The 16578-nt window shown below is 36.6% G+C and overlaps 1 protein-coding gene across 6 annotated transcripts in view; it reads left to right on the top strand.

Moving 5' to 3' along the window:
• The first annotated feature begins 3022 nt into the window (after positions 1–3022).
• The window catches only part of LOC121410052 (cadherin-like and PC-esterase domain-containing protein 1), a 54842-nt gene continuing 41286 nt past the window's right edge, over positions 3023–16578 (top strand). For 2 of the 6 annotated variants that reach the window (XM_041601892.1, XM_041601897.1), the window contains exons 1-2: positions 8480–8625; positions 12072–12575. In XM_041601892.1, the coding sequence (XP_041457826.1) occupies positions 12228–12575 (348 nt within the window). In that variant the 5' untranslated portion in view covers positions 8480–8625; positions 12072–12227. The other 4 variants (XM_041601895.1, XM_041601893.1, XM_041601894.1 and 1 more) reach the window with 4 other exon arrangements.

Genomic DNA, 16578 nt, shown 5'->3' on the forward strand with positions numbered 1-16578 from the left:
AATTACTACGAACGCGAAGCGCAAGCAGAACTTGACGTTACTCCAACAATAAAAAAATGCGAGCACGAAGCGCGAGCGGAAAAGTTCGAGATTTAGACCTAGAACGGGACACTCTATTCATGTTTTGTAAATCATGAAAGGGATGAGAAAGGGGGATCTTCCTACATTAATAATTTGAGCACAAAGGGCGATCAGAAAATTTGTGATATTGTAATCTGGAACTGGATGACTGAATGAACATGTGCGCGCGTGTTTCAGATTTAGACCTAGAATCTAGGCACTCTAAATACATCTTTTATCATGAAAATAAAAGCGAGTGCTATAAGCGCGAGCTTAAAATATTTGATATTCCGATCTGAAAAGGGTGTCAATTTCAGATTTATATTTCAAACACTTTGTAGGAAAATTGTAAGGTGGATATAAATTGCACTTGATAAAGAGCTGATATTTTTCATTATTACTTTGAGTTTGAGACATAAGACCGTGACATCCTTAGGACATGTTATGAATATGATGATTATATATCTTCCTATTCATCTTGCTAAGCGCGAGATTAAACAAAAGGGACAATTTAATTGTTAAATTGATATCTTATTTATTAATGCATAATGAGGGCGCGGAATATGATGATATTACGGCCTGAACACTGTACATTTCATGCACTTTTTTTTATTATGAATAGAATACATCAGTAATCAGTTGGTATATTTCTAACCATTAATGCGAGCGCAAACCGCGAGCCGAAATTTTTGATCAACTGTCATGAAAACGGGATTTTAAATATAGTTTGTTATATAATCAATATTGAGACATACATAACCAACCAATCAAAATGCAAGCATGACAGCGCCGTAACTGGTACGTTTTGACAATCAGACCTGGAAAGGGATATTTTAAAAACTTAATGGAATACATGAAAATAATAGGTACCTGATAAATAAAAAGTCGCGAGCGCGCAGCGCGGGCGGAAAATGTTAATATTCAAACCATAAAACTCGCTTTATTGATTTTCATGATAAAAATGTAGTTAGAATGCCCAGATTCTAGGTCTAAGTAACACTTGCGCATGTTTGTTTAGATACGCAGCTTGTTTTTTATTCAAATCGTTATCAAAAATTTCTGTTCTCGCTTTGCACTCGCATTACCATGATTACCAAAGTAGCGGGAAGATCCCCAATTACTCATCCTTTTGGTTTACAAAACATGAATAGAGTGTCCCGTTTTTAGGTTTAAATCTCGAATTTTTCCACTCGCGCCTCGCAAAAATTATATACCTATACTATGTACGATGTCCACGATTACAAAAAAGTTCTTTAAATTTCCATTCTTTAGGCAGAAATGTCAAAAATTTTCAGCTCGCCATTTGTCATATCTCCATTTGTTCTTTTGTATTTTATCATATGAAATTAGGTTTATAAAAAAAATAAAATTGGATTGACAACTTATTAAGTGCATTAGTTATTTATTGTCGCAACTTCTTTCATCATAATCATGATAATGGAGACACATCTCTTACACATGTATGAAAAAATGAAACAAATTATGATTTCATATAATAGCATAAGAAAAGGGAAAGTGGGGATATGACATCATCAGCTCACCTAATAAATATTCATGACGATGTGCATATAACTGTTTTCACAAAATAGTGATAAACTTTAAAATTCAATAGTTTCGTTGTTATCTGCTTTTGGCGACATTTTCAGCATAATGCTTTGTGAATTTTACTCTGTTTATTTAGATATTTACATTTAGACCGGACCATTCCTTTAATCTCCTTCAGTGGTCTTTCTTTTCTACGATTTTATTCCTTAAGTTTGACTTTTCTTACGAAAAAATGACAATTTCTGTTCATTTTCGTTTTCCTTTTCTTTATTTGCGCTCCCCCTATATGGCGCCTTGCACCTCCCTATACGCCACTGTTAGAGATAAGCCCGTTCCCAATCTACCGTAATAAGGTGACAATTAACCAAGATATTGGATCTATTTAATCATTGATTGCCGTAAACTAGTTATTTTTATCATAAAACATATTTTTTATTTAATGATATTGATACTGAAATCATGAATTTTACGTTACTTTACCAGTCCTTTAACCTGCATCGACGTCTCCTTTGAGGGAAGTTCCTCAGAGTTGCAATCGTATACAAGATGTAAATAAACGAAGAACTTTAGGAAAAAAGAATAACGTCACAATCATATAACTTTATGTAGAGTGGCCAATGTGGTAGATCAGCGCAGAACTTTACTTCAAATGCCGTTATCTCCATCAAGTCGAAAAATTAAGTTGAGTGGTTTCGTATCCTGAAAAATATTCATATTTCTCTTTCGGTTTGCGTAAGGCACTCGCAAGTAAAGCTTTTCGTCCGTATTCATTTTGTTGTCATGGCAACACCCAGGGGACATTGAAATTAGCATGACAATGTAATCGTACGTATTTTATCATTATAAAGAAAGGTCACTACAATATTTGCATCAATTTTCAATTTCATCACTTTTGCATCTTCTTGATTTATTTTTACCATTATTTTATCATATTTGTCTAAAATGAAAATATAATAAAGGAAATTCATTGTCTTTATTAAAACTTGACAAAACATTCACAAATTTGGTCAATAATAATCTTTTAAAAGGTATGATCTATGGACATGAGTTCTTTATATCATCCAGGGGGTGATTTGATGACTTTAGGTCTTCTCCGAGAGACCTGGAAGTGATGATTAATTATGATCATTACAAAGGCAAAGGGTATTATACATCAGATGCGTTTCTATCCTGGTGGGTGTTTCATAAAGCTGTTCGTAAAGTTACGAACGACTTTATACGCACGACTGGAACATGTTCTTTTAGGTCATAACTCAATTACATAGGGATTACATAGCATATGCATAAGAAAAGATCACGAGTCGTGCGTAAAGTCATTCGTATCTTACGAACAGCTTCATGAAACACCCACAGGACAGTTATGGACCTTGGTTAGAGAAACCGTGACATCGGAATGTGAGACCGTGATCAACCAGGTAGAAAAATTCAGGGAAACAACTACAAAAAAGGGTCTCAAGTGCTTACAAGGTATATCTTGAAAAACACATTTTTTTTACTTGTTTTTTGTCGCGCATGGTATCCACTCGTCAATGTCAGTGTCCCCCCCCCCCCGGCAAGGGCGGAAATCTCTCCCCAAAGATAGGGGGACCAGGGGGTGGAAAATTTGACAAGCAAAAAAAAAGAGAAGTTATCATCCCAAATGTAAGGTAATTTCGACCAAAAGAAATTTGACATGCACAAAACGGTTATCACCCAAAAAGTAAGGTCATCTCGTCCAAAACACATGTTTTATTTTGATTTTGATTTCTTCCAATCATAGAATACCAGAAATAGTAGGGGGACATTATTGTGTTCCTCCTGAGATTTCCGCCCATTCCCCCGGGGGATACGATCATCGGTGTCGGCTAGCTGAGCCGGACAGATGGGTAGATCTTGAAGAATGCAATCATCATTTATTCATTCATTTATGTATGTATGTATGTATGTATATGGATGGATGTATGTATGTATGTATTTTATTTATTCATTAGAAAATATTTAGGGCCTATACAGGATAAATAGATCAGCCGAATTGCTATTTTACATCAATGTCCTGATATGACACGGTTAAAAAACATGTAAAGTTACAATATCATAATGCAAAATAAATATAAATATTAAAAAACACCAGTATCCACACGCTGATGACAAAGTGACAATTCAACACTATAGGAACCTATACAGTAACGGCACCTTGATTCAAGTTAAAATTTCACTTAGAAAGACAAACTTAGCTCTCCAAAAGGGCAGCCATGCACTCCACAAGCATACACCCAAAGCGCCAAATCTGCACCCCATCCTCCAGAGTATAAAATAAATATACACAAAGTTTACAGCTATGTCTATTACTTAGCTACTGAAATATGATAATGAAATACTGTTACTAATTATGTTAAGACATTGATAAAAGTGAAATCCAGTTCAAACTAGTGACCACGGGAAGACATTACCACCACCCTAACCTTTCGCAAGCAACCGAGAACTCATGATTCGGACCAGTCCCCGCCCAACGCATCGCAGACAGACAGTGTTGGATAAGCCGGAAGGATGATTAGATCTTGATGGATGCGACTGCAGTGTAGGTTGAGCCGGACGAAAGAGTAAATAATGAAAGTTGAAGATTTATGAACAGCCCCCTCTATCACTTTTATCACTGATAAATTTTTAATAATAATAATAATAAATAATAATATGAACATTTGTAATGCGCCGGTATCCATCATAAAAAGATGCTCATGGCGCAATAAAGAAAAGAAAAGAAAAGGAAAAAGAAAAAAGAAAGGAAGGAAGGAAGGAAGAAAAACCTACTAAAAAGGGGGGTAGAAAAACAATTACCTAAAAGCTTGCGTGAATAACCATAGAACTTTTGAAAGTGGTGAGACAAGAAATATTGCGGATTTCTATTGGCAGTTTATTCCATAGGAAAGGCCCAGCATGTTGAAATGATCGATCCCCTATGAATTATGAGATTGTGGTACAGCGAGTAAGAATGAACTAGAAGACATAAGGTTGCGAGAGGGATATGGAGTAATCAAGGAAGAGTTGTATTGAGGTGCAGTTCTGTGAATGGAATGGAAAACAAGTAGGAGGATTTTGAATTTAATGCGCTGTACAACGGGTAACCAGTGAAGAGATTTGAGAATGGGGGTTATGTGGTTCCTCTTGGGGGACATGGTGACGATACGGGCAGCATTATGTTGGAGTTTCCTAAGGCAATCTAATTGAGATTGTGAAACATTATAATACTAAAGCGTTGCAAAAATCAAGACGGGATGTAATAAGTGCATGTATAATTTTCTCTGTACTAGACTTAGTGAGATACTTCCTAATGAACCCTAAATTCCGTAATTGGTACTGTACTGATCGACATATACTAGAGACCTGGGTAGACATGGACATATTAGAATCAAACATAACCCCAAGATTTCTGCACTTATCTGAAACTCTGATTACAGAACATCCTATTTTTATGGAGCAAACATTAGACTTTGACTTTTTACAGAACATTTGCAGGGGGAGTAATTCGAATTTAGGAGCAACCATCGAAGCCCTTCCAATATTGCGCCAATGACCGATTTCCATTTATTACGAGTTTTACTGCCTAGATAGATCTGTATCAAAATTAATTTTGTCATGCACTAACTTTTTAAAGTCCTTTATCACGGGCCGCGGAACCGGGAGGGGGTTCAAAAACACTGTACAAAAACGTCAAAATTACCATCGGATTGTGATATTTCGCATGGTCTGCCCCCCACTTTCAAAACCGTACCGCTGCCCTTGTTTTTTTCCATGCGTAGGCCTATATACTGTATCTTTTTTTCCTTTTATCATTATTTACATCATTACATGGTGGCTCGATGGTAAAGCATCCGCCTCATGACCGGGAGGTCGTGGGTTCGATCCTCGCCCTAGTCATACCCCCAAAGACTTATAAAATGGCCCCTTCTGCCTTCTGGCGCTCAGCATTTAGATTGAAAAAGGGTAATGATATATCATTATTATTTTATGTAGGGCCCGCTGGTAGAGCATTTTCCTAACTGAAGTGGTATACTCTGGGTAATTAAAACATTATTATATGATTAATATTATTTTGTGCAGAGAGTTTTTTATTCACGCAGAGTTATCATTTCTTTATCTTTCATATCTGTAGGCCTGGTCGAATTATTAGCATTTTTTCTTGGGAATTAGGAAACGGAATCAAATTGAACTACTGCAACAGGTATATGAAATAAAAAAAACCACCAGTGACTTATGTTTGACTGTAATCAAAGTTCATGAACAAAAAAAATATTGGAATTAAAGAAAATAGTATAGTGCTTTATACGAGTCGCTCCTCTTAGTTTGGTTTTATTCACGATAAAAGTATTTAAAAAATATATACATTGCATGATGAAATGATTATAATATCTAAACATTACATTAAAGGTAATTCAAGATAATAGACCTTATTTCGCAAGGGTAATCATAAAGATATATTACACCCCTGCTTCAGATTTATTATGGGGAAAAAAAGAAAAGAAAAAGTATACGTGCCTTTGCCATAAACATTATAGCAAACTTGAATGGACAAATCTGTGATTTTTTTTATTTTATAAGTTTACTTCAGTGTCGAACAGATGGGGGCTTGCGCCCCCCTAATTGTTCACGACCAAAGAGAGAGAGATAATTTATAAAAAAATTATATTTTGTAATAAAAGTGTCGAAATTTTCACTCGCTCGCAACTAATTCCTATAGATTTGGTCCGAATACGCCATATCATCAGAGCAACTAAATATACATTCTATTAAATGAAACAGTAGATAAATCGTCAAGCCAATCAACTCACAACTGTAACTAAGCAAATCTTTCAATTCAGGGAGCAAATATTAGTTTTTCTTTAGAGCCTAAGTTTTGTCTTAAAGCAATTCAAAGATGGTGCATTTCTGATGTATTTAGATTATTGTTCTACTTTTTCGGACCCATAAAACGAATATCATGTTGATACGAACACGTCATGTGTCTTGGCAAATTAATTAAAGAAGAGGAGTGTGTATTACAAATTCTGATTTCTATCAAACAACTGAGAAAAATGAACAGGCATAAGCCGATTGATACACTGATAAATAAAAGTACATTGCTGGTAGGTTGTAATATCGAAAGTAAGCAGTGTAATGTTACATATCTGGGACTTGCTCCAGCTATGATTCTAACTATTTTATTTTGTTTTCTAACAAGTTTCTTCAGGTTAGACAGAATAGTACAACCCCAAACTAAGTTACAATAAGATAAATAAGGCATTATACAAGTGTAGAATAGGCCTACAACATTCGCAATATATCAGCTGGTAAAAAGTAATATAATCTGGATATATGATATCAACATTTTTTTAAATTTTCTTCTCTATATATTAAATGTGAAATTTACAATTTTTTTTAACCATAGGAAACTCAATACTATTTAACCATAAAAGGGCTGGGGGCATGATGGCCCCCCCACGCTTCACCAATATTTCCGAAATACAAAAAGATAGCGCCGCGAAATTAATAATTTTTTCTTTGAAATCTTGCGCAACTCTTAAAACCAAATTCGTCACATAGCATCGCGACGTCACATGCCTTTTTACGAGACAATGTCATGCTGAAAATGGCTCATTTTTATACTTTGTGTACAAAGTCTATAATATAAGAGATGAAATTCATAAAGGGGTGATTATTTTTCATTCTCACTGGTCTGCTCAATTAATTTAGGGATTAATTTAGTTGTTAAGTGGGCTGTTATATAATTTCCATTGAAAAAACAATGGAAAACAAGATGAACAGCACAGAAATGCATAAGAGTTTCTAAAAAAAAAGAGAGAACAACATAAGGAAAGATTGGCTTTCTGTGTGAAAACCTTAAAATTAGATTACAAAGAATTACGGAAAAAAGAAAATTTGAAATGAATTTGGGTGTCAAATATGCTAATATATATATATATTTTAGTTTTATGCAACGGGCCCGAAGGGATGGGGACATCATGCCCCCCCCCCCAGTCCTCAATACATCTCCTTTTAGGGTTGATTATAATTTGAAAAACAAAATCAGTGTCATTGTACGGTTGTTTATTACATAGGCCAACTAAAAATAATGAAGTTACGGGGGTTAAAAGATAACCTTTTTTGCCTGAAACCACACTGCAAAAACTCCGGTGTTGATTTAACACCAGCCCGGACTCTATACACAGCAAAAACTGTGGTGTTAACCGGTGTACATAGAGGACCACACCAGTTATTTTACACCGGTGTTAAATTGGTGGTGTTAGTTTTACACCTATAGGTGTTATTACAACACCTTTGGTTGTTACATTTACACTCTTTGTTGTTATGTTCAATCTCTAGGGTGTAATTTTAACATCTCAGGGCTGTGGTCCTCTATTAACATCAATTGGTGTCAGTTTTAATACCACAGTTTTTACAGTGCAGTTCAGAATCAAACCGATGCTGTTTTAATACTAATTGGTGTTTTAGGCCAAAGCGAAACTGGTGTTGTTTTTATTTCCGTAAGATAAAAAAATAATGTTTTACAAAAGTGTACAATTATACAAGCAAGATAAAAATTACTGCTGGTGCTAAACCATGCATATCCAGCTGCAACTATAATTGTTGCTGCTGTTCTTCCAGGGGTTCTTCCATGGGGCCAGAGTTGTTTCCCCTCCTCTTCTCGGGTGTGGACATAATCCCTACATCCTAACCGATAATGATGAGGCAAAAGGCCGGGATCAATCCCGGCTCCGAATGGATCGAGGTATACCCGGCCGGCCGGCCGTACCGTACCCTAGGCCCAGTGCCCTGTAAATGAGATGGAGAGTATCGAGTGCGCCCTGGCCTGCGCCTGGATATAACCCATAAGCATCACACTAACGTGTTACACTGTTAGGCATTTATCGTCAGTCTGTTCTCTGGACCGGGAGTTGGGAGTAGAATTGACCTCACAAATGTTTAATTGTTAGATAAATTAAGGGAAAACTACAAACAACAAGTATTGATCAAATGAGGGAGATGATAATTGTGGCAAGTGTACTGGTAAGACATGTAAGATATTCTCCATTCTACTCCGGAAATCTAAAGGAATGCTCAGAGTCCATAGTGGACAGCGACGAAAAGTTTGAAGGCTGCCCGCCGAGTCTCTGCCGATCCCGATCCATCGTGTCGAGCCGACGTACGGTACGGTAAGTCTATAGCGGATATCCTTAATTTTCAACAAACAGACGTTGTAATAATAATATGTAATGCTTTTGGTTGTGCTTGTGTTGCGATGGACGCTGTTTACCCGGGAAGTTGTTGTTGTTGTTCGTTGTGGGTCGTTTCCACACCCAAATGATCTCCTCTCCGGGAAGGGAGGGGGGGATTGGCGGCGGAAGCCCAAAAAATTAGGGGGGGGGGCCGGTCTACCTGAAATTTTGTGATGGACACATGTAAAAAAAAATTGACAAGCAAAAAAATAAAGATAAAAATAAAGATAAAAAAGGTCATCAACCTAAATTTTAGGGAGGGACAAGAGACATTTTAAGGGGGGTTCACCAGAATTTAGGGGGGGGGACGCAGGAAACAAATTGACAAGCAAAAAAAAAGGTCATCAACCTAAATTTTAGGGGGGGACAAGAGACATTTTAAGGGGGGTTCACCAGAATTTAGGGGGGGGGGGCGCAGGAAACAAAATTGACAAGCAAACCCCCCCCCAAAAAAAAGGTTATCAACTACAAATTTAGGGGGGGGCTGTCCCCCCACCTCAAATTTTGGGGGATCTGTCCCCCCATCCCCCCCCCCCGCTTCTACCGTCTAGGGGGGGTGTCAGAGACTCTAATCCACCAATTATCTTACTCCTGCCCAAACACATTTTTAAACTAACTCAAATTTTCATATTCAAGTTTCTGTACTTCTGCTCTGTATAGAATACTACCTCCGCTCATTCTTTTTTTTCAAATTTAATTATGTATAACGTTACATGTGTGATGTATGCTCTACAGAAATTCTAAAACTCTATCTACGGTACTTTTACCCTACTTTTTTTATATTGATTCTAGTTTGTGGATTACTGGGAATATGGCCAGAATATCCTTGACCATAATAGAAATGTTGATTTGCACTTCCTCAATATAAAAAATATATACACATGTATATGCTTTTCACTCACTACAGTGTAAATTATGTCAATTCACGAATGATGTTGAAAAAGAACCACATCATTGTTCCAGTGTATATTAATTATTATGACTAAAAATTATTAATATTATTTTGGGCTGTTAAAAAAGCCACTGTACCAAGAACGCTTTAAAATCCGCATTCATCGAATGTAAATGGTTACTTAACATCTTTACACAAACATATTTAGCATAAATACATCCTCACTTATGTGCATTATTCTAGGGTTGGATGAAGTTTTATCGATAATTTAGGGCTTTTTGGACATCATTCTGAGCAGTCAACATCTTTCGCCTATCCACCATTTTGATATCGTGCTGTAAATCTTCAAAGAAGGCAGCAACACACAGCCGTCAACTGCCTTCTACGTCAGTTGGTACTTCGCTATAATTGAGCTTGCTCTAGTGATGTTTTTTATTCGATCGAATGGAGTCAAGTGAAGTCATGATATTTGGATTGTCATGATTATAGCCAAGTTGGGGGGGATTGTGTTTTGTGGCTAGTAAGTATATATATTTTGTTGAGATTTTGTGATAACTGTTCCCTACAGTTTGAGGAAAAATACAGATGATTTTTGGTTAGAAAAGCCACTTTCAAAAGGCCGTTTCTGTGAATTCTGTGAAATCGCAGATAATCACTGTGTCCCCACATAGTAGCGGGTATTATTGACAACGAGAGAAAGGTTATCGCAAAGTGGCAAAAAACAAGCGATTATCAACAGGACTAGCGATAAAGAAGTTATCGACAACAGCCCTATTGATGTGGAAGAAGTTGATCCTGGTAAAGGATTGAGTAGAAGAAATATCCAGTTGTCTCACGATGTATCAAACATGGTTGGAAAGCGATGTTTCATCTGCGAGCTGCTAGACTTTGTCAGGCCCTGAGCAAAGCTGTTGGTTGGTTGAGTTTAATGTGGAGGTGGCGCTATCCATAGATATCCGATGATTTCCACCAGGCTATAAAGCGAGAGGGATTCCACCCTCCCCTGTACAGCTCTCGTCATTCCATTTTGATATTAATTGCACTGTGTGAGATATAGATTCAATGAGGAAAGGCGTTGTGGAGTATTAAAATCTTATGAGTATTTTGTTTAATAAACATCTTTTGTTAGATTTGACAGTTAGTACTCGTGCTTGTGTTTTCCTTTCATGGATATGGGTGTTAGTTAATTGGTTTGAATAATGTGTCTTTCGAAAGCATCATAAGCGCTCCTTGCTCCATATCTTTGGTTTATTAAAAAACCAAGTAAAAATATAGAACAGAAGAAGAAAGAAAATGTATCTACATGAAATTCACAATAGAATCTCCAGATATAAATGCTTTTTTAATTCTCTTTTTTCCCCTCTCTATTTACATACTACCGGTACTACAAAATAAGCCTGAATATAAATACACACAACAACAAAATAATAAGTAAACAGCCTCATATATAGGTATTCACATGTATTAATTAGTACAAGCAGATATTGTTTATATATTCTCTACAGTTGGTTATATTTTCCGCTGCCTTTTATAAAGGCTAAAATGGCCGGAAAATTTTCTTCTTTGGCGAATAACGTAAGTTCGGGTTCGTAACTTTCAATTTGCGATAAAGTCGATCCCTTTGTCTGGTATATAAAGGACATAATAGCATGAAATGCTCTATGGTTTCATGAGTTTGACAATTATTACAAAGTCCTGTATTGTGTTTTTTGATTATATAATTATAATAATTTAATCTGCATTTACCAAGACGGAATTGGTGCAAGATTCATTCATCTTTCCTGCAAAAACCTTTTTATAATACATGTACATGTATATTTCACCCCTGGTTGTATGTTGAATACACTGCTGTGTACGGGTTATATTGTGTCCGTGAGGGGCTGGCATGCCCGGTTGCATGCTATTGTCTGGCTCCACTCGGGTGTGATGTGAGCTGCGCTGTGGTTTGCCAAGGCAGCCGGCCAATCAGTGCTCGCGCCTGTCCTTGGCACACTGTGATTGGCCGAGACCGCCGGCATCAAGGTACCAGTAAAATCACAGGATAAAGTTTCTATTATTGAATGTCAATGTGATATTACATCCGTCCCACCCCTCTGTGTTCAGTGCTCTGTTACAAACAAGTTTTATAGCACTTCTCATGTATGTAAAGGAAATAATCTTTAAGTGTATGCTATTTGGCCAACAGAGTGAATTCAGATAATGTATGAGCTTAAAGTGTTTGGCTATTCTTGGCTAAAGAGCATATCAATACATTTATCAACTACGGTCTAAAACATCACTCACTGATCAATATCATTATCCTGGAATTTTTATTACTCTGTTTTCTTCTCTCTCTTTCTCTACAGATAACACCTTAGGCCTATACCCATAGAGAACAGAGAAAAAAGAGACAATTGTCATGGATGTTATCAACACTGAGAATTAAACATGCATCAGGATGTTAGCTCCTCAAGCAATCAACTAAAAACATCATATATTAACTTTTCCCAACCATTCCCAATATGACATGGCATTATATAATGCGTCTTCTTCGACAACGTCTCCGGGATCTTCTCTTCTTGATCAGTGCAATCCTTGTCTTGTTTCTTTATCTCTCTTGTCAAAATACGAGCATTGAGAATAGAGAAGGATCGGATAGTTTGATGATTAATGATGTTAAGAGCGTTCCTGCTGAGAATCATGGAGGAAATGGAAATAGAGTGGAAGGATACAGAAATATTTTAGAAGGGATAGATTTCCAAGATGAAGATGTTGCTATATGGGGCAAAGAAAATGACAAACCATTGGAAGAAGGCACTGGAGATAAAATTGCTGATGAGAGGAGCCCTTTGCTACTTCATCTACATGAGGTACATGTATTAAAGTTGTTTTATTATATTTTACAACACAGCAATGCATGATGCAATTGGGTTCTACAAATGTGCTCTTCAACTCTATCTATTGCTTTATGGAATGTTTGAAATGTGAAAGTTGATGAGTCTGGTATTTGTTGTTGGTCTTTGTAGTACTAGACCCATTCTCATTTTAGTCCTAAAACTAATTTAGTGGAAACCTGTTCAATGGAAACTTCTGTGTGAGTTAAAAAAAAACTTGACACCTCACAAATCCCAAATTTAATAAAAAGATGTGTCATGAATGTATGATCATGCTTTATATGTCTGTACATGTATTTTGATAATATAATATGGACTGATAATTGTATATGTATTATCACCATTGACTGTTTTTAATTGTATATATAGTTGTATTGTTTGTTATCCAGGGCCTCATGGAAGATCAACTTTTGTTGAATGAGCTACCCTGGTGAAATATGAATAAATAAATAAATAAAATAAAATCATTATATATAATTATACAATAATTATGTGCTCATGACATATTTTTTCCGTAAAATTGGGATATAGCCTATATCCCAATTTTACAGAAAAAATATGTCATGAGCACATAATTATTGTATAATTATATATAATGATTTTATTTTATTGTCAAGTTTTTTTTTACTCACAGTTTAATGTGTAATGGGAACGCTCAAAGTGGTCTTGGAAGTGATCTTACATGTTAGTGGTCTTTGAAACCATTTCGGAAACCAACCTGCAGTGTAGTTTTCAAGATCGCTTTGCCTCATTAAATTGGTTTATTAGGCGAGGACACAACCATTCTTCAGAATGTGATCTTTGCATGGAAGTTCACGCACAAGAGTGAGTGCCTGTAATTGGGTGTGTTATTGTGTTTGTATGTAGAATGTCTACGCAGTGGTTTCTTTTTTACTTCATTCAGAATGTGGGCGCATTGTGGTCTAGTGGTTCTGATTCTTGCCTTTTAAACAGAAGGTTGTGGGTTCGAATCCTAGCCATGGCGTGTTTTCCTTCAGTAAGTAATTTATTCACACTGTGCTGCACTTGACCCAGGTGATGTGAATGGGTACCTGGCAGGAAAAGTTCCTTGAATGCTTGAGTGCCTAGGCAGCCCGGCTAAAGCCAGGGTAATAATAGCAGGGCCCGCTGGGAGAACAGTTTTCGAAAATGAAGTGGCTACCCTGGGTAAATACCCGGGGGGGGGGCACTCAGTATATAATGCATAGTGGGTATGTGCCGCAGAGGCGACCCCTATTTTTACACTCAAATTTCTGTTCCATGGCATAGCAATTTTGTCTTATTGAGAAAAAAGAACATAGAAAGCCGCTCCAAAGCATAGTATTTTCTTCTTATCGATAAAAAAAGGAAGAAATCCGCTCCAAAGTTTCGCATATTTTTCGTTACGCCGTTCCAGTCGCATTGATCTGATACAACGAGCTGCAATTTTGGTGAAAAGTGGCCGCAGAGCGCTGTTTGACCATCCCCTCTGCGCGTGCGCACTCGGCGGCCGTTCCGCCAGTTAGCTGCATCATGCACGCATGCCGTTCCATAGGGATGCATACGCACTCACAAGCTGGCGATCCATTCCAAGGACCCCCGTTTTCACAAACATTTGTATTTCCGAAGCCCGTTCCGAGGACCCTCCTTTTTACAATAAACCCGCTCCAAGGCCCCGTTTTTTGTCTCGCCTGCGGCACACCCCTACTACTTTTTTGGTCGAGTGCCCCCCACCCCCCGGGGTAAATATACCGCTATTATTATTATTATTATTAGCAATGAGATCGCTTTCGTAAAGTGGATTTGAAAAAGCACTTTCAGGCGATCAGAAAGGAATGCTAGCAAAAGTGATCTTCCAACTGCTTTCTTGAAACAGTTTCTAGTTTTAGGACTGTAATGAGAACAGGGTTCTATTCTCGATAATGCCCTTGGCTGAAGTTTGTACTGTAGAGTGTGCACTGAGTTGAACCCTTCCTGATTGTTGCAATAGAGCATAAAAGCCAATCCAATCTCAATATCAAGTTGATTCAATAGAAATGAAAAAAAATAATGCAGAAATTGTAATTAAATTAAATAGAACCAATAATGTCTTCCCACTTCTTCCTTTACAAGTACATGTAGTCTTATTTCCTTATATTTCAATATAAAACATATTATCTAGTTTGAATGCTCCAAGAATGCATGAAATCACAATTATGTCATGTATTTATGATTTTATCAAGAGTTTAATATAAAAATGTACATAAACTGATAGTTCCAATAATACTGTGGGGCTGACAGGTAAGCATTAGCTCCAGCATGCATTACAGTGGCATGAAAGTTACCACCCTTCTAATAAAGTAGCCTATACATCAGGAATGAGAATTGACATACATGTATCTGAACATCCCTTCTGACAGCCAGATTACAAAATAGTGAATGTGTTATTGCAACATTAACTCTTTGTATTTGGACATTGCCTGTGTTCACAAGAAGACTTTATTCCAGACACAGTTGCATATACATGTAAACAAACAATACATCAATACATAGTACAAATATATCAAGACAAAACTGGAATAAACAGAGAACAAATATATGTAAAGAGTCCAACAAGGAGAACACAAATCTTTACTACACAAGCCCTTCTAACTCTGAGCAATGTATTAATCAGCAATGAGTATATATTTGCATTTTGCAAAATGAGTTACATGTGTCAAAAAAATACAAAAATAAATAAATATTAATAGTAGAAACAGTTGCAGAACAAAATGTTCTTATTTACCAATGCTCCCACAAGACTTAGCTGATATGTACCTTGTACAGCTCGCCAAAGGGTAAACCAATATCTGAAATATTCATTTTGCAAATAAATTCAAATTCCTACTTCAAACTGAAAATTTCTCATGTCATTTAACATTTAATATTGAGAGAGATTGTTTTTCTGGGGGTAGAGCTGTCCTTTAAGGATTCTTTCAAGATGTTTAGGACCTTACTTTGACCTTAGTAATGACTCATTGCTGATGGACCATGGTGAAAGAAATTGCTTGAGGCTCAATCCATGATCCTCTCTGGTAATAATCAGTGTACACATGTCAGATGTTGTTTTTAAGGTTATTGTTCATTGTTTCTATGGGATCTTCAAGAGGTCCAGTAGGTCACTGTGAAGCAATTATTTCAATAAAAGAGGAGGCTTGTCTCTGGTGTAAATCATAAAATTTTCAGATGCATTCATTATACTGTAGATTTGGAAGAAAAAACAAGAATTGATGAAGGGGGTTTAATTTTTTGTGGTTACTTGCCAAGACGTATGCTTATCGTTGTAGTTATATGTGCTTAAATTTTCCGTTCAAATTCATGTTCTGTTTATTCGTTCTATGTGGCCTTCTGCAGCTGTTGCCTGAAGTTTCTTTGGTGCTCCTTATTTGTTTAACCTCAATTGATTATGTAGTCTTGCTTCACCTGGAAATATTCATTTTTCAGTCTTGTTTTACTTGGCATGAGTAGTTTTCCATTTAGTGATGTCAGTGACTTTGATTTGAACCTTCTTTTTCAATTACAGCAAAATGCTGGCAGTTTTTCGATTTCTGACGAACAATATGAACAAAATATTTCTGACACTATGAACAACAACGTAGAAGAATTTGAATATACTTTTGATGTCAATGACAAATCCTTTGTTAAATCTCAATACTACACCCAGAACCAATTTGTCAACAATTTAAAGTCAGCTGGTAAGAATGACTTGAACCTTTTGCATCTTAACATCCGCAGTGCAAATAAAAATTTCGAACAACTGAGCTTATTATTAGATAATACTAAAGTAGATTCTTTTGTTATTGGCCTGACCGAAACCTGGTTTACGGATGCTCCTCACACTATACATTCCTTGTCTCAGCATAACCTTATATTTAATAATAGAGTAAATAGGCGAGGTGGTGGAGTAGCACTGTACGTTCCAATACACCTGCATTACATTGTACTTCATGACTTAAATCTGATGAATGAAACGATGGAGACG

Source organism: Lytechinus variegatus, chromosome 3 (assembly GCF_018143015.1).
Source record: "Lytechinus variegatus isolate NC3 chromosome 3, Lvar_3.0, whole genome shotgun sequence".
Classification (NCBI taxonomy): Eukaryota; Metazoa; Echinodermata; class Echinoidea; order Temnopleuroida; family Toxopneustidae; genus Lytechinus; species Lytechinus variegatus.